A 22,165-nucleotide genomic window follows, 5' to 3' on the forward strand; every position below is an offset into this window, starting at 1 on the left:
CCTGCTCCGGGCAATGTTCTTTTCCTTTTTTTAATTTTATTATTGATTTTTTACTGGAGCTTTTACGATCCAATGTTTACATTTATCAATATAAAGAATTTAATGAATAAGTTAAAAAATGCCAAAATCTGTGAAAAGGCCCCTTTAATTTATCAGATAATTTTACAAGACATCTTAAGCTCGATGTCATGTAGGACCATGTTTGATGTTTGTTTACACTGATGTACAAAACAGGAGTGGAAGGTCTCTGCTGCTGTCTTCTATTTTCAGTATTAAGTAAGTTTATACATGTGAAAAGACATCGACTGAAAACTTGAGATGTTTTGTAAAGTTTTTACATTTATTTCAGAATTCTTACTTATCTACACTCATGTCTGTGTTATTTGTCCATTAATGTCACAGTTAATTGCCCACTTCCCATACCTAATTCAGTCAAAAGCCTTCAGAACGCTTACCCTGTGATTTTTCAGTGTTGACCTGGACTTGTATAACCTGTTAGTTAAATTGATGATACATAATATGTTTGGCCACTTCTAACTTTCCCATGTATCCACTCAATCTCCATGCAGAGTTGTCGTTCCCTGCTCTCTCGCATACAATCTCTGCCATCACAAGAAAATCCTACTAGATTTGGTATTATTTCATTTTTGTTGTTTAAGTATTATATTATGAAGAGTAATATCATTTTCTTGTATATTTTGAAGATATTTTTTTAGTGTACAAGTTTAGGTTCATAATAAAAAATTTATTACCTAATTAATTGCCTAAAAATAATGGCAAAATTATTGTACCACGTGGCTAGGTTAGGTTGGTTATGAAGGCAGGGATTGGATCCAGCTATGCTAGTTCCAGTCAAATCTCTGCGCGGAGGTTGGTGTCCACTGAGATGTCAGTGGCACGCTATGTACAGGAGGCATATAACATGTTTTAATATTTCAGAATTATAATGTTGAACCTTCATAGGAAATCTTAGTACACTGCCCACATTTTGAAGTCAGAATTTTTAATTTAAAATTTAACTTTTGCTTTGAGTATTAAGACTCTAAGGTTTTCTGATTCTCCAGGGCTAATTATAATTGATTCTGTTTGCCAACTGTAAAATTATGTTATTCTTGCTGTGCTTGGTCTTTTGTTGACTTGTTTTTGTATTCCATAACAAGAGATCCTAAAAAAGTAAAAATAGAAAAAGAAAAAATGACTGTGCTTAATTGTTTTTGAAGAGTTTCAAAAGACAAAGCAAATGTTTCTAAATATAAAACCATGATTAAAAATGGCGGTTACAAATGTTGATTGATTATTCTTAGATGCTTTTAAATGTAGCTTGTTATAAGCTGAAAAAGGCCATGCAAGAAATTATTTCCCTTTTGCTGATTCAAAAAATACTAACTTTATTTTTCATAATCTAAATGGCTTTTACAGACAACAGTCCACAGAGGTATAACTCACGTATAGTAGAGTAAGTTTTGCTTCTGATACGGGCTTTGCCAAATTTTGGAAAAAACTGAGCATTTAGTGGGGTGTAGCCTGTTAGGACGCAGCATAATCAAAGTACTGATACCATACAGTTTGACTTTGTGTCTGAAAGCATGCTGTATGACTTTGTGTTTAGATGGTGGAAGGTCTATATAATTTGGTGTTATCATAGACAAATAAGTGTAGATTTTTTTTTCTTGTTCTTAAACTTTGTTTTAAAACAAAACCATAATAAATTATTATTATCTTAATTAGCAAGATGTTAAGATACCATTTGGAATTAACAACATTTATCTCTTTAATGTGGTAATTACTTGATTTTATTTGTTACAGACATATATGTTTTATTTGTAGGCTATATGTGTAACCATTCTGGTTCTGCTAGACATATAGTTTCAGTCGCAATATTTAGTTTAATATTTGATTAAATATAACACCTCAAATAATTCATCACACTTTTAGGTAACAATCGACTTTCAAAAAAGGTAGCCTCTCAATTATTCATTAACTGGACAGTTTTGTGGGACTTTTGACAGTCTTAAAACATCATGCATTGTCAATGTATTACAATAAATTGTTTTGTCCTATAAAAACGCATTCATTTTTTGTATTATCATTGTTTTGTTTGGTGTAACATACATGTACGTTTTACAATTAAGGTGATGGTATGCATATTCCCTACTGCACTTTTATTCCACAGTTTATTTTTTAAAGCACAAACTTGAATATCAGTATATTCATAATGTAAATGATTGCTTAAATATTTGATATTTATTTGATTGTGTTTTTTTTATGGAGATAACATTTGCAACTCAATTAAAAGTCTCGCAAAAGGCAGAAAGATACATATTTATAGTGTTCAAATACTCAAATTTTAAATGTTAATATCACAAGTCCCATATCACAAGTCCCATATCACAAGTCCCAAATCCAATTTCAAAAACAATTTTAGTATGAGGAAACATATACTTCTGAAATTCATAACATTTACTTTATATGGCTCTTTTTTTTTACATCTGAAAGCTCATTTAAGATCTTAATATTTTAAGCTAATAAAATACAGCTCAAATGCTAAGCTATTTTTCTGATTTCACCCTTTTTTAGGTCATAAATCACTGAATGATTACAATTAGAAAATGTCAAAATGGATCAGACATATTCAAGTTCATCTTTCCTTTAGGTGTTTATGTGACCATTGGCTTTGACATTTCTTGGACTTCCCACTTTCAGGGGTTCCGAAGGGAAACCACATTCTTGGCAAGCATACTGGAATTTTTCTAAGTACTAATAGATATGTGACTGTAGTTTGCTCGTAATAACCAAAACAGTGCATGCAGTATCATTAACTATGTTGCTTTTAAGTTGTTTATTTGGTGGACTTTCATTGCTCCACTTTCAATTACGGGTTTGCCCAACTGTTTCAAGAATGAAATTGTCTAAAACCCGTTAATGTCTAAAAATTTATTATGTCCTGCACCATATTGATTTTCACTTCAAACTATTTTGCATATATTGTTGTTAGTTAAAAAACAACAACTAAACAACAAAGTAATAATATATGTTGTGCCATGTTCTATGTGGCAAATATTTATGAGCATGAGCTTAAAGATATTGGCTGTTAAGTATAATCCTGTTCATTTGTGGAATTACTTGATGTCTAGACCAATGAAAATATCTCTTCAATGCATTTTCATAATTTCATTTACAATTATTTTTTTCGAAGACAATGGACCAGGGATCTGTCTTACCATACATGTTATGGCATATTGAGATTACGATAACATATTTTAAAAAGCAATCATTGGAAGCACCTGGACCCAATTTCTGGAATAGTTTTGAGTGTATTTTGAGGAGATTAGCTTTAACTCACCTTTTACAAAATACATTAAAGAGATAAAACATAGCAGGTTTAGACGTTTCAAGCTTTGTATTGAATAAACATCATAAATACTTTTAATAAACATTCTTCACTTTCACTGTTTAAATAGTAACACTTTGCAATGAAATAAACCACTACAGCCATTTATTCTTAAGACCACTTGAGACTGTTTGAGAAATTGGAGCCAACAGACTGTGGTCAATTAATTTCAATAATTACATTAATTTTATTGCTATCTTTCTTTCAAGTTTTTATTTCAGGAACTCTTTGAGTAATCACACATGTCAATTTTTTTTAAACAACAACTCGGTCGTTACTTAAACATGTCGTACGATCTGTGATAAGACAGTACCCTGGTTGCAGTAGAGAAAGTTATGTTTAACCCTTTTAGTGCTGGAACCAAATTTTGAAGGCCTTTGCAAACAGTTTGGATCCAGATGAGACGCCACAGAACGTGGCGTCTCATCAGGATCCAAACTGTTTGCTATTCTAATAGTATTCTTTGACTCTGATAAAACTGAGTATAATGCAAGTGGGTTAAGCTGCACTTGCTAATAATGGGTTACACTTTCAGCTCTAATAAAAAAATCATTTAACCCTTTGCATGCTGGGAAATTTGTAGTCTGCTAAAATGTTGTCTGCTGAATTTCTAAAAAAGCATTTTCTTAGATTTTTTCAAAGAATACTATTTGGATCCTGTTCTGTGGCGTCTCATCTGGATCCAAACTGTTTGCAAAGGCCTTTAAAATTCGGTTCCAGCGCTGAAAGGGTTAAAGGAAGTCTCTTGTAAACAAAAAGTCCAGTCTAGACAGAAAGTGTTGTCCCTGATAAGCCTGTCAGTCGGCTCAAGCTATTCTGACATGTGACGCATATGAATTTTTCTCAGAGCACGGCTATAATGTTTGTCTGAGAAAGACGAAGGTTTCTGTAGAAACTTTGCTTGAATGTGCATGGTGATTGGTAGCTGCATTTTGATTGGCTGGAATCATATAAGCTGTAATCTGATTAGTCAAGAATAGGTTTGATGATTAATATTCTGATATTTGAATACAGGTTAGGTGTCTGGATTGTACACAAAGTATCTGGATAGCTATTGAATGAACCATATTTATTATTGTTTACTAGCTCACCTGTGCACAACATGCTCATGAGGAGCTTTGTGATCACCTTTGGTTCATTGTGAGTTGCCACCATTGTCCTTGTTAACACTCTAGAGGTCATTTAGGGCACATTTAGTGTCCAATCTCCATGAAACTTGGTCAGAACATTTCATGTGCCATTACAAACAATAAAACTTGCTCTGAACATTGATTCAAATTATATAATTCAGCCTGGTATGAAAATGGTTCTGGTTGGTTTAAAAATGGCAGCCAGTTGGTAGAGCAGTTTTTCTTTAACTGCTTTTGAAATATCTTATTAACGACCAGACGAGGAAAGGTAATATCCAACCTTAAGAAAACTTGCTCAGAAAATGGTCCTGGTCTCATAAAAAGCGTCCTCCAGGGAGTGAAGCAGTTTGTGTTAAATGACCAATGCTATATTGAAACCTTGTTAACACTCAAGAAGAAACACTTTTCGTCCAATCATCATGAAACTTGCTCATAACATTTGTACAATTGATATCTTGACTGCATTCAGAAATTGTTCCAGTCTGTTGACAATTATGGCTGCCAGGGGGTGGGTTAGTTTTCCTTACATGGCTATGGTGAAACTTTGAAGACACTCTAGAAGTAAAAATTAAGCCAAATCTTTATGAAACTTTCTCTCAGATCATTTCTTTTAATGATATCTGTGTTGAGTTAAAACATACTTCCAAGCTCTTGTTTTGTTGCCCATTGTCATTGCGTGTGCTCAAAAACATGTTCTCCCATTTATAAAAACAACAATTGTGTTGATATTAAGATGAATTACTTAAAAAGGTGAACGCAAATTATTTCATATTGTGATATTAATTGTCTCACATGTAATGCAGTTGTCTGACTATTTATTATAAGATATTGCATAACTTAGCCAAAAAAACAACATTGTTGATTTTAATTCTTTCTGAAAATGATTCGTTGTAATGACATCTCAGCTTAGTAAAAAATAGTTCCTGGAAAAAGCAATGTTAGAAGCCCCATAAATTACACAATCATCACAAAAGCTGCTCAAACAGTTCAGTTCCTTCAGGTCTCAGGTGAGCAACGTAGGGCCATTGGCCTTCTTGTTTTGACTTTATTAACATATTTCAAAATATGTACCAAACATGCTGTTTTGTTCAAGTGTTAATTCCTTAATTGGGCTGTATGAGAATGATTAAAGGTTTTTAAATTGCTTAATTGGCTAGTGTATAATTGTTTGAAAAAATGCATGACGAAATGAGAATATCAAGTTGTCCTACTCCAAAGCCTATTGTCCTGACCAGTTTTTGTCATTGTCCAGTTTGGTCCTGAAAAAATATAGACTAATTAGCATGTTTTATTAATGTAATCTAATTATTTTAGCTAATATAGAGGCATGTTGAAGATTTGTCTAGTCTAGATGGATAATAAAAATATGTGGAAGTTTTTGCACGGATCTAACTTCAGTTGTAAGGATGTTGAAGTTTGTGTGTTAATCAAAATGAACGATAACGATAAATTGAAGTTATGTCAGTGTTTTGCTAATATGTTGTGGAAGCATTTTAAAATGTTGGTATGCATGTATTGTTATATTGACAGAGCCAGTGTTCTTAAAAAAAAACTTGCTTACATTGTGTTCTATTATAGATTTAGTAATTACAGCTTGAGAATGCCTAGTGTTGTAGATAATTCTAGATAATTTGCCAAAATGGTTGTAAAAATGGTTTCCAGAGAATGTTTTTATGATCAAAGTTAGAAATAATGCTGTTTAGTTTTAACCTGAATGTTAAGTAGTCTTGGTGATAATTCAACATTCCTCAAAAACAGACAGTATACATTCTGTTTGATCCGTATTAGGGTTTTCAAACCTAATTCACAGATGTATTTTGCTGTAAGCATTATTTCACTTGTTTATCTGCCAGGTTTAAAATTGTTTTGTGTTCTCAATAAGTGAAGCATCCAGAAAATAACTGAAAAACATGAACCTTTACTGTAAGGTAATAAACTGAAGCATTTATATGAGACTTCCTTCTTATTCATTTTGCAAATTAAACTGTTATAACCAAAGTACTGTAAATGTTCAGGGAAAGTATTAACAAATACCTTCTGAAAGGTAAAAGCTTAAGCAACTAATGGTATTAAACCCCAAAGTTTATGAATATTAATTCTCTTCTGAAATCAGGGTCAACGACAAAATGGTGAAGAAGCAGTCAAACTACAAGAAGGCTGCACCCAACCATCACAGTGTGGTGATTAGCCCCCAGCCCCTGCAGTCTGAGAAGAGTCACCTCCACGATAAATCCCTCGAGAAGTTACGCACACAGAAAAGGGAGACAACTATGTTTGATACGCGACGGGACAAGGAAGTGATCAGCTTTCCAGAGGTCAGGGGTGCTGAAGGTATGAAAGATCATCATTAACGCTTCATCTTAATAAATTTAGGAAAACTGAAGAGGTTTCATTTATGGCCCACTCTTCATTTAACTTTTCTTAACATTTGTCCAAGCATATCATGACTGTGCTTAAAGTTGGGTTATGGGGGGTCACTAAGTCAATGTGAAGAAAAACTTAAAATACTTTAGAAATCTCTTTTTCCCCCAAAAAGGTGATACTTGATCAAATGAGTAAATGGTAAGCAGCATTAATGGATGCAACAAAATCATATGCAAGGGTTATTCGATTCCAGCCTACAAAAATAAGATTTTGGTAAATTATTTAAATAAATTCTGTGCCTGGCTTTAGCCAATTAACATACTTTTTAGCTCTCCTGATTGACCGGTCTTTGTCCGTCTTCCGTCCGTCCGTATGTCATCCACATTTGTTTTTAAACACTCTAGAGGCCACATTTATTGTCCAATCTTTATAAAACTTGATCAGAAACTTTGTCCCAATGAAATCTCGGTCGAGTTCGAAACTGGGTCGTGCTGGGTCAAAAACTAGGTCACTAGGTAAAAAAAAAGAAAAAACTTGTTAACACTGTAGAAGTCACATTTTATGCCCAATCTTTATGTAACTTTGTCAAAATGTTTGTCTTAATGATATGTTGGTTGAGTTCAAAAGTGGTTCTGGTCCATTGAAAAACACGGCCGCCAGTGGGCGGGGAAGTTTTTTCTTGTTTGGCCATAGAGAAACCTTGTAAACACTCTCGAAGTCACAATTTTTGTCCAATCATCATGAAAGTTGGTCAAAACATTGGTTATTGATATCTTGGACGGGTTTGAAAATGGTCCAGATCGGTGAAAAAACATGTCCGCCAGTGGGCGGGGCATTTTTCTCTATATGTATATAGTGAAAACATGTGAACACTCTAGAAGTCACATTTTTGGCCCAATTTTCATGATATTTGGTCAGAACATTTGTTTCCTTGATATGAGAGTTGAGTTCGAAAATGGTTCTGGTCAGTAGAATAACATGGCTGCTGGGAGGGGGGGCAGTTTTCTTATATTTATATAGTAAAAAAAGCTTGTGAACACTCTAGAAGTCACATTTTTTGCCCAATCATCATGAAACTTGGTGAAAAAGATTGGTTTCATATATACAGTTCAACCTGCCTGAGCGACCGCCTGTTAATAGGGACCAACAGTCAATAACGACCACACCGGTTTCCTCCCGAACTATTTCACTATATATTGAACCTGCGAATAAAGCCCACCTAATAAAGATCAAAGACCGCCCTTTTACATTCCCGAAAGTCCATTTTGATAGCTTACAACGACCACTGCAAACTTAAAAATCAACGATTTCGCAACTTTCAAAACACTAAATGACCACCGTGACGCTGTGTAGTCACGTGATACACATCTCACCAGTGGACTCCTAATGGTCGCTATGGGGATATTGGCTAGTGACAGTTTATTGCACTGGATAGCAGTTGGTTGTTTATTTAACACGCATTGCTAATTGGTAGTCGCCTGCTTTTTTTATGCATCTGACAGTTTGTCAAAAGTGTAAAAATTCGCCTTTGTATTTAAGTGACTCACGATTATTAACTAATTGCCGAAAATATCAAAGACAAATTTGAGTTTATCAACTCATTAAGGAAATTCATGGTTTCATATCAATTACGATGCCTTAAATACAATAATTTTGATAGTCATTCCCGTCTTAAATTTCTCCGTAATAAGACGTGCATAGATTATTGATAAGTAAAATGTCAGTTCAAGTTAACCATCATGGCTTCCAAGCGTAAGCGTTAAGGTCATTCGTTTGTTAGGTAAAGGACACAGTTGTAGACGAGTGGCTAGTAATCTTGGTGTAGGCAAAAATCAAATACAGAACATTATGAATTACATGTACATATACATGTATGTCAACAGTTATTTATAATGTATATGATTAATGAAATAAATAATAAAAAATACGGAAAAATGGAAATAATTAATATAAGAAAACATGTGTTTTCAATCCTTTATTTCATTATACATGCATAAGTATTCAAACATTTAAACAAAAGAGCACCTACATACGTAAGGTACCTATTAAAAAACTACTAGCATATCTTGCAAAGTTTCAATCGACCCTGGGAATAAAGACCACCTGTGGACAAAGACCACAACGACCAAATCCCTTGAGTGGTCTGTATTGACAGGTTAGACTGTATCTCAAATGAGTTCGCAAATGGTCCAGATCGGTCAAAAAACATTGCTGCCAAGGGGGGGGGGGGCAGTTTTCCTTATTTGGCTAGAGAGAAGCCTTGTGATCGAACACTATAGAAGTCACATTTTTTGCCTAATCATCATGAAACTTAATCAATACAATACAATACAATACAATCTCGGACAAGTTGGAAAATGGCTCAGAACGGTGAAACACACTTTTTAGCTCACCTGATTGCTCAGGTGAGGTTTTAGGATTGGTCTTTGTCTGCCGTCCACCGGTTCACATTTGGTTTGTAAACACTCTAGCATTCTCATTTCTCAAGTATTCTATATCAAAGTTGCTGAAAGATCTCAGTCAAGTTTGATAATGAGCAAAATCACATAATTAATGCCATATTTATTGCCCTTAGATTGTCCAAATTTTCATTATATTATACAAAATCCTTGTAAACACTCTAGAGGTCACTATTTTGTTTCAGATTTTATGAATCTTGGTCATAATATTTATGTTTGTAAGCACAGTTTGATGTTTGGTAAGGGGGGGTCAACTCAAAATATAGGTCACCAGGTTAAATCTTACAAAAGCACTCCATACGCCAGAGTTTTGGTTCAATAATAATGAAACTTGACCAGGATTTTTGTCTGGACAACATCTAGGTCAAGTTTGACGTTTGGTAAAGATTTAATGAACCAACTCCTCTCAGGTGAGCGAACTGGGGCATTTTGGCCCTCTTGTTTCTGCTTAATTCCTAGTTTACCTTTACTGTATCAGATTATTTTTCCAATTAATTTTGTTTCTCTAAACTAGATCTTCAAATTCCACTTTGTGCACTATTTCGTCATAGCACACTTTTTCATCTCTTATGGAGCTGCTTTACTTTTAAAAGGAGATTCTCACTTCTCTGCATTTGTAAACAGTTAAAATTGATTGCATTAATTTTTAGCTCACCTGAGCACAAAGTTCTTAAGGGGAGCTATTGTGATCACCCTATGCCTACGGTGTTTTTTTTTCATTCAAAATCGGGTTTGGTAATTGGCGCCATTCCCAATGAAAAAAAGTCTATATTTTTCTTAGATGGGAGCTAAAAATTCCCAAAGGTTGGTCCCCCCCCCATTTTTTTTTCTTAGATCCTATTTTTTTATTCATCACTCATACATATAAGTTACACCTAAGTAAATATGATACTGAAAACACTTGTATTCACAAGCAAAACAACAACACTTATTTCCCAATTTTAGTCAAAACGCCGCAAATTTTCCCAATCCAAAGGAACCTGGCCCCATTCTCAAAATGGTGGGGAAAAAAACTGGTCCAGCATCTGTTGGCTAGGCTGTGTGTGATGTAAACTTGTAGTTCATTATTGCTCAAGAAGCCACCTTTTTCATCTAATCTTGATGAACATTCCTGAGTATGTTTATCTGGACAATATCTAGACTAAGTTCTAATCTGGGTCATGTGTGTCCAAAATCAAGGTCAACAGGTCAAAACTAAAACTAGTTACCACTCCAGGACCACTTTCATAACTAAATCTTAATGAAATATGATCTGAATGTTTGACTTGATCTTTGCATGTGTACAAATCGGGGTAATGTGCGTCAAAATTAGGCAAACAGGTCAAATCTTAAAAAAAGTTGTTACCACTATAGAAGCAACATTTATTATTCAATGATTATCTTTGCAATATCTGGTCTAAATTTGAATCTGGGCCATGCATATCAAAAAACTAGGTCACTGGGTCAAAAGCCATTCTAGAGGCCACATTTATTTATGACTCAATCTTATGGCAGGATGAAACATGGTCTGCATATTATCTTGACAAAATATAGAATGAATTCAAATCTGGGTCAAGTGCTTCAAAAACTAGGTCAAATATATGAAAAACATTGTGACCACTCTATACCCAACATTAATGACTCAATCTTGATGAAACTTAGTAAGAATGTGTGTGTGTGTCTGGAAGATAGGTCAATAGATAAAACCTTTTAACAAACTCCTACCACTCTAGGGACAAAAAATATAAATCAATCTTGATAAAACTTAGTAAGAATCTGGACAAAATCTAGGCTTAATATGAAAATGGATAATGCACTTATTGAAACTACTTCCCAGGTCAGATATTGTAAAATTGTACCATTGTAGAGGCCACATTCATTTCTTTATATGAAACTGTATCAGATTGTTTATCCTGAAAAAAAGGCTATGTTTGAATCTTAATTAAGTAGGGTTAGAAATAAGATCACCAGGTCAAGTCTCCAACAATTGTTGTCTGTGAACTCAGGCAAGCACTTTAACACTATCATAATGTTCATGTAATACAGAATAAAAAAAAATCAAAATGGTCAATTTTAGAATTGTGTACAACCTTTGGAACTATGTTTTCACCTTTTTTTATATTCCTTAATCTGTGCATCAAATGAAAAATTGTCATCTTCAAGTTTATATGGTTTAATGTTCTGTTTCTTGAACCCAAAGTCTTTTAGAAAATGTTTAAGAAATTTAAAACAATTGTAATACATTTTGTTTTGTACCTGTTTATCAGACATTTCTTTGTGCACACTGTACACTTCTGTCTGAATTTCATATGGGAAATAATTAGTTTTTTAAGCCGAAATATCAAGCAGTTTGAAACAATCTTGCTTGTTCTGTTCTATTTTTGTCTTAGCGGCTTAATTATATTATCTTCAATCAAACTTAAAATGGAAATCTCCACTGTTATTCTGTGATTTTTTTATGGTGTTTATTACTTGCAATCTAAGTGATTTTTCGTAAAACTGTATGAGCAAACAAAAATGTTTTAGCTGTAGATCCTTTTAGTTTTTGAAGACATGGGTGGTATATAAAAAGCTTCTAAACGTATATGGATTCGTGACATTGACTGGCATTCTGGACATTTCCTATACTGTATGACCCTTTTGAAAAAACAAATATTTCAAGACTCCATTCTTTAAGTTGATGTCAGTATAAAAATGTAAATATTTCCGGGGGAAAAACCCACAACGTTTAAAGGGATCTTTTCACGTATTGGTAAATTGACAAAATTGAAAAAAGTTGTTTCAAATTTGCAAATTTTCAGTTTAGTTATGATATTTTTGAGGAAAAAGTATTACTGAACATTTGCCATGGTCTAATATAGCCGTTATATGCATCTTTTGACGATTTAAAAACCTAAACATTATAGAGCGTTGCAACGGGAAACGATTGAATAATTTGGAGAGTTCTGTTGTTGTCGTTTGAAATCGTGAAATTACGAAGATTGCGTATATAACGTATAAAATACGCATCTTTTGTATGCTTGGAAGGATAGCTCAGTTGGCTAATGTGTTTTTACTTCAGGATTCCGGGGGTCACTGGTTCGAGCCCTGCTGCAGGCTACTTTTTTTTTCCTTTTTAAAATTTTATTTTTGATTTTTTACTGGAGCTTTTAAAATTTAATGTTTACATTTATCAATATAAAGCATTTAATGACAAGCTTCAAAACATGTCAAAATCTGTGAAAAGGCCCCTGTAAGCTAGTGTATAAAAAGTACAGATTACTGTATTTGTTTACAACTTACAACCTATTTAAATTTAATTGACAATATTTACACTTATATTAAAATATTACCACTTAAGTTACTATCTTAACACTTAAGTGATCATTTTAAAGGAATCACTCAAAAAGTTTCATGTATACCACCCAAGATTCTTACTAACTCGCACCGAATAGCTCTATATCTACTAACCTCGCTCCGTTTGCAGCATCCATGGCAAAAACCAAGAGCAAGACGCAGACCGTGTCAAGGTCAAACGTGGCCACCATACCCCATATAACAAACATTGACCCCTTCCCCAGTAGTAGCCAGGTAGGTGGGCATTGTGGGCCGTGTGGGCAGTTGCTGTGTTTTTGTGCTTGTTGATGTTCGATCTATTTTTGAACAAAATATTTTATGTTCGAATCAAGAAGAAGAAAGCTTGTTTCCAAATCTGTTTCGTGCCTTTTAGTCTACAATTATGTTGCAAGGATTTGGATATAAACTTATTATCATGAAGATGAAAGTAGACCAAGAGAATAAAGTGCAAAAATAAACGTGTAAAAACTACTTAAAAATAATATTAATTTGAAAATTCGTTTCAAAATAGATTATTAACTATGTTTTCCAATCCTTGTAAATTTTCCCATTGTCACAATTGTGTGGGTATTTTTTCACCAAATATGTGTACGCCTGGATATTTTAGACCAAAAAAAATACATCAGTTATCCATTAATTTGTTTTCCCAGTCCCGAACTTTACCCACACTACACAAATCTCGTGGTTTTCTTACAGTAAGTATTACCGTATTCGTACGTATGTCTGTAAGTATGGCACGTTGTCGTATTGTGCGGTCATGGCGCATCGTGTCGGTATCTGTTAGTGTATCTGCTCTCTTACTGTTTCTGTATGAAAGCTACTTTTTCATTATAAAGATCATGTCTGTTTTAGCTCAGAACATTGATCTAAATTACAAATTGAAAGGTTTTGTTGTGTAATTTCTGGAAAATCCTACATATTCAAAAATAGCTATGCAATTTTCTGCAGAATCATTTATATTTGTCGTCATTACATTTTTAGCTCACCTGAGCACAACGTGCCCATAGTGAGCTTTTGTGTTGCCTTTTGTGGGTCGTAAGTCTTGATCCGTCAACACTTGCCTTGTTAACTCTCTAGAGGCCACATTTATTGTCCAATCTTCTTGAAATTTGGTCAGAAAATTGTTCTCAATGATATCTTGGATTAGTTCGAAAAACTGGTTATGTTTGCTTGGAAAACATGGCTGCCAAGGGGCGAGGAATTTTTCCTTATATAGCTATATATGGCTATAGTAAAATCTTCTTAACACTCTAGAGGCCACATTTATTGTCTGATCTTAATGAAACTTGGTCAGAAGATTCATCCCAATAATATCTTGGACAAGTTCGAAAATGATGCCGGTTGGTTGAAAAACATGGCTGCCAGGGGGTGGGGCATTTTTCCTTATATGGCTATAGTAAAACCTTGTTAACACTGTAGAGACCACATGTATTTTCTGATCTTCATGAAACTTGCTCAGAGGATTTGTCCCAATGATATCTTGGATGAGTTCAAAAATGGTAACCTTTGCTTGAAAAACATGGCTGCCAAGGGGCGGGGCATTTTTCCTTATATTGCTATATATTATGGCTATAGTATAATATTGTTAACACTCTAGGGGCCACATTTATTGTTCAATCATCATGAAACTTGGTCAGAAGATTAATCCCAATAATATCTTTGACGAGTTTGAAAATGATGCCATTTGGTTGAAAAACATGGCCGCCAGGGGGCGGGGCATTTTTCCTTATACATGTATGTCTATAACAATGAAACCTTGTTAACACTCTAGAGGCCACATTTATTTTCCGATCTTCATGAAACTTGGTCAGAAGATTTTTCCCAATGATATCTTGGACGGGTTTGAAAATGGTAACCTTTGCTTGAAAAACATGGCTGCCAAAGGACGGGGCATTTTTCCTTATATGGCTATTGTAAAATCTTGTTAACACTCTAGAGGCCACATTTATTGTCCAATCTTCATGAAACTTGGTCAGAAGATTCATCCCAATAATATCTTGGACGAGTTAAAAAATGATGGCCTTTGGTTGAAAAACATGGCTGCCAAGGGGCAGGGCATTTTTCCTTAAATGGCTATAGTAAAAGCTTGTTGACACTCTAGAGGCCACATGAATTTCTCTGATCTTCATGAAACTTGGTCAGAAGATTTGTCCAAATGATATCTTGAACGAGTTCGAAAATGGTTTTGGTTTCTTTAAAAACGTGGCCACCAGGGGGCTGAGCATTTTTCCCTATAAGGCTATTTATGGCTTTTGCAAAACCTTGTTAGCACTCTAGAGGCGACATTTATAGTCCAATCTTAAAGAAATATAGTGAGAAGATTTGTCTTATTGATAACTAGGATGAGTTTGAAAATGGTTACTTTTGCTTGTAACATGGATGCCAAGGGGTGGGGCATTTTTCCTTATATGGCTATATATAGCTATAGTAAATCTTGTTTACACTCTAGAGGCCACATTTATAGTCCGATCTTCATGAAACTTGGTTAGAAGATTCATCCCAATAATATCTTGTAAAAGTTAAAAAATGATGCCGGTTGGTTGAAAAACCCGGCCACCACGGGGGCGGGGCATTTTTCTTTATATGGCTATAGTAAAACCTTGTTAACACTCTAGAGGTCACATTTATTTTCCGATCATCATGAAACTTGGTCAGAAGATTTGTCCTAATGATATCATGGATGAGTTCGAAAATGGTTTTGATTGCTTTAAAAACATGGCCACCAGGGGCAGAGCATTTTTCCTTATATGGCTTTATATGGCTATAGTAAAACCAAGTGACACTCTAGAGGCCACATTCATTGTCAAATCTTCATGAAATTTGGTCAGAAGATTGGTCTCAATGATATCTTAGATGAGTTTGAAAATAATTATGTTTGCTTGAAAAACATGGCTTCCAAGGGGTGGGGCTTTTTTCCTTTTATGGCTTTAGTAAAATCTTGTTAACACTCTAGAGGCCACATTTACTGTCCGATCTTCATGAAACTTTGTCAGAAGATTCATCCCGATAATATCTTGAAAGAGTTAAAAAATGATGCCGGTTGATTGAAAAACATGGCTGCCAGGGGGCGGGGCATTTTTCCTTATATGGCTGTAGTAAAACCTTGTAAACACTCCAGAGGTCACATTTATTTTCCTATCTTCATGAAACTTGGTCAGAAGATTTGTCCCAATAATATCTTGTTATCTCAGGTCAGCGACTTTGGGCCTTTCAGGCTCTCTTGTTTGGTAATTCAATAAATGACAATAACGTGGAGACATAAATTCATGAATTTCATTTTTAAATTACCTATAAGGTTGTGGTGTTGAATTATCAATAATGTGTTGCATTCAAAATCTGTGAGGAGTTTATTCATAAACAACATTATCATTTGAATTATAATATTTGCACATGTTTGATATAAAAAAAGGGACCAGGTATGTATGTTTAATGTTTGCATTAAAACCTCTGCAGCAAGTTAAAAGTATATCAGAAAATAATGTGTCAATGAATTTTACATTGATAAAATAAAGTCAAGTAACTAGTAAATCTAATGGAACACAAACAATGGAATAAAAGTGAATATATTAATTTTTTTCTTACAAATGCAATGCAAATAAACTAGGTATTTCAATAAGGTGTTGATAACACATCCTCTGTTTTAAATTGCATTTATTGTCTTTGATATGGCGTGTGTTGGCTGTTTTAAATGCAAAATAGCTGAAAATCACAATACCTCAACTGGTCATTAAGGGTTTACGCTTATCAATATTATTCTTCTAAAATAAAGTTAGCAGTATCTATACAGCTTTACTGCATTAGAGTTTTACAGGAAATGTTAAGTGTCTGTTTAGTACAGAGTGTAATGTAACCATCTATGTGTAGTATCTGTATTTATCTGGATTGTCAAACTAAAGCATGCTGTATGCATGGATTATGTTGGGCATATATCTCTCATGTCTGCATTAATTTGGCCTTTTAAACATTGGGAATAATTGTTAACCAAGTTTTCCGAAGGAAAAAACTGGTAATTAGATCAGCGAATGTCGGTGGGCGGCTTGCAGGCTGGCGGAACAAGCTTGTCCGGGCCATAACTTTGTCTTTCATTGTGAGATTTTAAAATCATTTGGCACATTTGTTCACCATCATTAGACGGTTTGTAGCGCCAAAGAATTACGTCGATATCTCCAAGGGTAAGGTCACACATAGAGTTCAAAGGTCAAAAATGGCCATAAATGAGCTTGTCCGGGCCATAACTAGTCATTCATTGTGAGATTTTAAAATCATTTGGCACATTTGCTCACTATCATTAGACGGTGTGTCGCACGAAAGAATTACGTCAATATCTCCAAGGTCAAGGTCGCCACGACTAAAAATATCTATTTTGAAACAAAGGGGGTTAATTATAAACAATCAGTTCAGTTTGAGTTGTCTCCCTTTATCAGACTTTTTTCAAATTGAAAACCTGGTTTTGTGACAATTTTGTCCCTTGTTTTGATCTTATATTTGCTAATCTGTCTACCCTACCTACAAAATCAACAAATATTTATGTGCAACAAATAATAGTGATTTTGCAGTATGCAATATAATTGTAAATGTGAAAAAAAACATGTGACCTTTTTCCTGTACATGTATTTGCATCCAAATAATCCTTTAACACAGCTTATGCCTGTGATAACTCAGATTAAATTAATTGAATAAAGCTGTCTAAAAATAAATGTCAATGTGTTGTAAAACTTGTGTTTCATCTAAGGTTTTGTATGCATAAACCTCTTAAATTGAAAGGTATAGTTGAGCATAATTCCACTAGCCTTATGGCAACTTTATGACATCTAGATGTGAAAGAAATTAGGTGTAGTGTTGTACCTATACATTTAAGTTGTATTGTTATCAACAAATTGCCTGTTTCATGTTTTGTTGTAAGCTGTAAAATATTGTTGTTCATTTGTAATTGTCATGCCCCCTGGATCAAATGATCAGGGGTATATTGTATTTGGCCTGTCCGTCTGTCTGTAATTGTATTTGTCTGTCATTGTATGTGTGTGTCTGTCCCAAAACTTTAACCTTGGTCATAACTTTTGCAATATTGATGATAGCAATTTGATATTCGGCATGCACATGTTTCTCATGGAGCTGCACATTTAGAGTGGTGAAAGGTCAAGGTCATCCTTTAAGGTTAAAGGTCAAATATATGGCTTCAAAGCGGCGCAGTAGGGGTCATTGTGTTTCACAAACACAGCTATTGTTTTGTCTTATGTTTGTGATATATGTTATCAACTCTTACAACTGATGATAAAGACAAACATTTAAACATGTTTTCAAATTCTTGTAGTAAACAGAAAGTAATAAGTAATTGTTAATGTCCAGCATTGATAGTTACTCTTTTATAACCTACATATTTTTATGTTCATAGCATTTCTATCAATATTTTAAGACAAAAATAACTTTCAATTTAAGCATCTTCTTGTGCTAGTTTTGTTTTCTTGATTTCAATAATGTACTTGTCTTGCTTGAGAGTTCTATAAGATATCTGTTACTGTTTATCCTAGGACCCTGTGTATGCATTTACCGGGTATAATGGCCCATTTTCAAACATAAACAACAATATTTGTTGTCACGGTGTACATACTTTTTTAAGGGTCCATTTCAGATTTGTTTTTACTTTTACTATAGGTTTGTATTGGCACAAAATTAGGACCATTTTATGTTCAGTCTTTTGAGTATTGTTCTATAAAAAATAAAAATTAGCCTATCTCAGACAAAACGGGGTTTAATGAATTTATGAGAAGTATCTTCCCTGAATCACCTATGCAGTCTGCACAGGCTTATCAAAGTCAACACTTTTTGCCTTAGCTGGATTTTTTGCTAAAAAGAGACTTTGTTTCAAAAAAGATAAGAAAAAAATGGGAATATTGTCCCTGATTAGCCTTTGCAGACAGCACAGACTTATCTGGGACAACACTTTATTGCATGCATTAAGCCCTGTTTTCCCAGAATGCGGCTCAAATAAGTGTTTTAATGGCCGGTTTCAGATTCGAAGTAAGAGCTATCAATATGGTTCGATGGTCAATCGATACCTTGGGCCAAGACCCCAGTCTTGGCTCAGTAGAACACTGCCGCAATATGTTCAGCGGGCCCCTGAATAGTTACAAAAAACTGCGCAAACCCCACCATAAATGAGAACGATGTATAAATTGGTAAAACTGATAACTAAAAAAGATGTAGTTTAGGTCAATTAAAATAAGCTGCATTAACCATAGTGAAATTAAATTTAATTAATTTATCTGTAATTTTCTAATATATGCTCAGAACTAACACAATAATCTTTTCAGGTATGTCAACCAACCTCCCAAAGTGATAGATGCTTCAAACTTATAGAAGTATTAACTTAATAGTTCATTATAATTCTTTAATATAATTACTCTTTTAGACTAAAATGTTTGAGATTTTTGCTACTTATTAACTCCCTTCAAAGAATGTTCATTTAGAGTTTGAAGAAAAAAAATCAATCCGTTTTACACTTGCATGTTTATGACATACATGTATTCTCCAGAAATAGTCTGTATTCATTATTTTTATATCTGCTTAACCACAAAGTCAATAATAAGAGTAATTTAAATAAAATTTTATCAAATGTTCTTTTGGTTAGTTTACAGCCAAAAATGTGACAAGATGTTATAGCTTCAGCCTTATAAAATTTCTATTATAATTTAGTGTATTATTAACCAGGTTTTCCGAAGGAAAAAACTGGTTATTAGATTGGCGAATGCGGGCGGGCTGGCTGGCTGGCTGGCTGGCGGGCTGGCTGGCGGGCTGGCGGGCTGGCGGAATAAGCTTGTCCGGGCCATAACTATGTCGTTCATTGTCAGATTTTAAAATCATTTGGCACATTTGTTCACCATCATTGGACGGTGTGTCCCGCGAAATAATTACGTCGATATCTCCAAGGTCAAGGTCACACTTTGAGTTCAAAGGTCAAAAATGGCCATAAATGAGCTTGTCCGAGCCTTAACTATGTCGTTCATCGTCAGATTTTAAAATCATTTGGCACATTTGTTCACCATCATTGGACGGTGTGTCGCGCGAAATAATTACGTCGATATCTCCAAGGTCAAGGTCACACTTTGAGTTCAAAGGTCAAAAATGGCCATAAATGAGCTTGTCCTGGCCATAACTATGTCATTCATTGTGAGATTTTAAAATCATTTGGCACATTTGTTCACCATCATGGGACGGTGTGTCCCACGAAAGAATCACGTCAATATCTCCAATGTCAAGGTCGCCACGACTAAAAATAGATTAAAAAAAAAAAAAACTTACAAAGGGGGTTAATTTTTTTTGGTCATTTCAAAAGTTCACTTTGAGTTTTCTCCCTTTATCAGATTTTTTTTTCACAATGAAAACCTGGTTTTGTGACAATTTTGTCCCTTGTTTTTAGAATATTTGACTGAAATGTGAAAATGATATATACATATATTAATATAAAAATGTTTGTAAATGGTTTAAACCAATGGGTTGTGAAGAAATTCATGTGCAGTAGCAATACCAGTAACAACAATTTTAACAAGTCATATAATGATGCATGGTCTAAAAAGTCATACTGTAAAAATTTAATAAAAGTTAATATAATGTAATAAGAAATGTTAAATAAATAAACTTTTGAGATTGTAATTATAAGATTCAAATATTTTCTCTCAATTTTAATGCATGTATTGGATTTCAATGTTAAGACTACCTTTTTGTTAAGTCAACATCCGTAGAAAAATATTGGATACCTAAAATAGTCAATATAAGCTGAAATTCAGCTCCATTCAATTATTTGTAACATGTAGAATATTTTTCTGGTAAAAATTTGCATATTTTATCATGTTATATATTTTATATTGATTATTTATATATCCTACATATAGAGTGTAAAGGTTTTAGAATAGTTTTAGATTTGTAGATATTTTTTTGATCTCTGCACTTACTCGTTAACATTTACTTCCAATTACATTTAGATTACTTTATTGGAACCTATTCTTTGTATTGGATTATTAACCCTGATCATATGTTCCCTGAATGCAAGAAGAGTTAATCAGGCTGTTTTGCATATATGCTTAGGACAGTCTCACTTTCAAGTACAATGATCTGTTGAGGGCCACAAGGGCTTATCAGCCTTTTTTGCCCATTCCACTATAAGATGATTTTGCTTATAGGGGACATTTTATTTATTTGTTAAATTTGTTAACCTTTTATCAAGGGGGAAACTCACAGTTCAGAAAAAAAGCAGCGAGAGCAACCTACCCTCAGTATGATGATGTCGCAGTCTGCTGCCACCCCAGTTTTCGGCGGGAAATGCCCTGACCAGTAGACAGGAAGTAATGTCACAACAGGAAGTGAGGTCAAACCAACCGGGCATTGAAAAACTACAGTACTTGGTTCCCTCCATCGCTGTTATTAAACTGTAGAACCGTATTATGGTGCTTTTCGATTGGCTGTGGTGTCAAGCGAGTGTTATTTTACAGCGTTACAGTGATAGTAAATTATTTATTGATTAATATCCCACTTTTTTTTCCTGCAGTCGTTATTATGCCATCTAGTGGGTATTTATATTGCTTGACTTGCATTTGATTTAGGAATGAACTAAGAAATAAATCAACATCAATAACATGTTATTCATCAGATTTCCTTGCATCACATTTTTGCCGTCTTTGAATTCATGGTCTGGTGTGAATTCAAGTATCATTCATATGACTCGAGTTTGATGTTACTAAACAATACTGAATGAAATCAGCTTCTTTCTTTCATTACTTTATTGAAGCTGTAAAAATCCAGTGTGCTGCATTTAAAATAACATTGCTGCATTTATTTTTGCATTGATATCTCGCAGGTGTTTCAAATTGTCTTGCGAATCTATGTGGCTGATAGTGTGTTATATAAATGATGTATTTAACAGAATGTATTAGTATGTTATTGATGCTGATTTCTGGTCTGTGATATTTTGATCATCATGAAACCATTGATGCAGTTTATGTTGTACTTGTTCCCCTTTTCTGCATATCAGTCATATGTAAGAGATACTTTTATCCACCTGCATTTGTATTCAAGCAGAACTGACAGTGTTATAGCAAATGTTTTGCTGCTTAGATTGTATTGAATTGAAAATAAAATGTGTTTGTTAATCACACGTTTTATAAATCTGGATTTTTATGTCCCCCACTATAGTAGTGGGGGACATATTGTTTTGCCTGTCTGTCTGTTGGTCTGTTGGTCTGTCTGTCTGTCTGTTTGCGCAACTTTAACATTTTGCAATAACTTTTGCTATATTGAAGATAGCAACTTCATATTTGGCATGCATGTGATCTCATGAAGCTGCACATTTTGAGTGGTGAAAGGTCAAGGTCAAGGTCATCCTTCAAGGTCAGAGGTCAAATATGTGGCCAAAATCGCTCATTTTATGAATACTTTTGCAATATTGAAGATAGCAACTTGATATTTGGCATGCATGTGTATCTCATGGAGCTGAACATTTTTGAGTGGTGAAG

At 34.1% G+C, this 22,165-nt stretch overlaps 1 protein-coding gene across 2 annotated transcripts in view; it reads left to right on the forward strand.

Annotated features, from left to right (window-relative positions):
• LOC127867259 (cyclin-dependent kinase-like 2) overlaps positions 1 to 14,184 on the forward strand; it is a 70,447-nt gene extending 56,263 nt beyond the window's left edge. Inside the window, exons 11-13 of one of the 2 annotated variants that reach the window (XM_052408284.1) lie at positions 6,635 to 6,852; positions 12,790 to 12,893; positions 13,310 to 14,184. In XM_052408284.1, coding sequence (XP_052264244.1) covers positions 6,635 to 6,852; positions 12,790 to 12,893; positions 13,310 to 13,558 — 571 coding nt within the window. In that variant the 3' untranslated portion in view covers positions 13,559 to 14,184. The remainder of the gene's footprint in view (positions 1 to 6,634; positions 6,853 to 12,789; positions 12,894 to 13,309) is intronic. The other variant, XM_052408285.1, reaches the window with a different exon arrangement.
• Positions 14,185 to 22,165: the final 7,981 nt, after the last annotated feature.

This window comes from Dreissena polymorpha, chromosome 2, assembly GCF_020536995.1.
Source record: "Dreissena polymorpha isolate Duluth1 chromosome 2, UMN_Dpol_1.0, whole genome shotgun sequence".
In the NCBI taxonomy this organism is placed as follows: Eukaryota; Metazoa; Mollusca; class Bivalvia; order Myida; family Dreissenidae; genus Dreissena; species Dreissena polymorpha.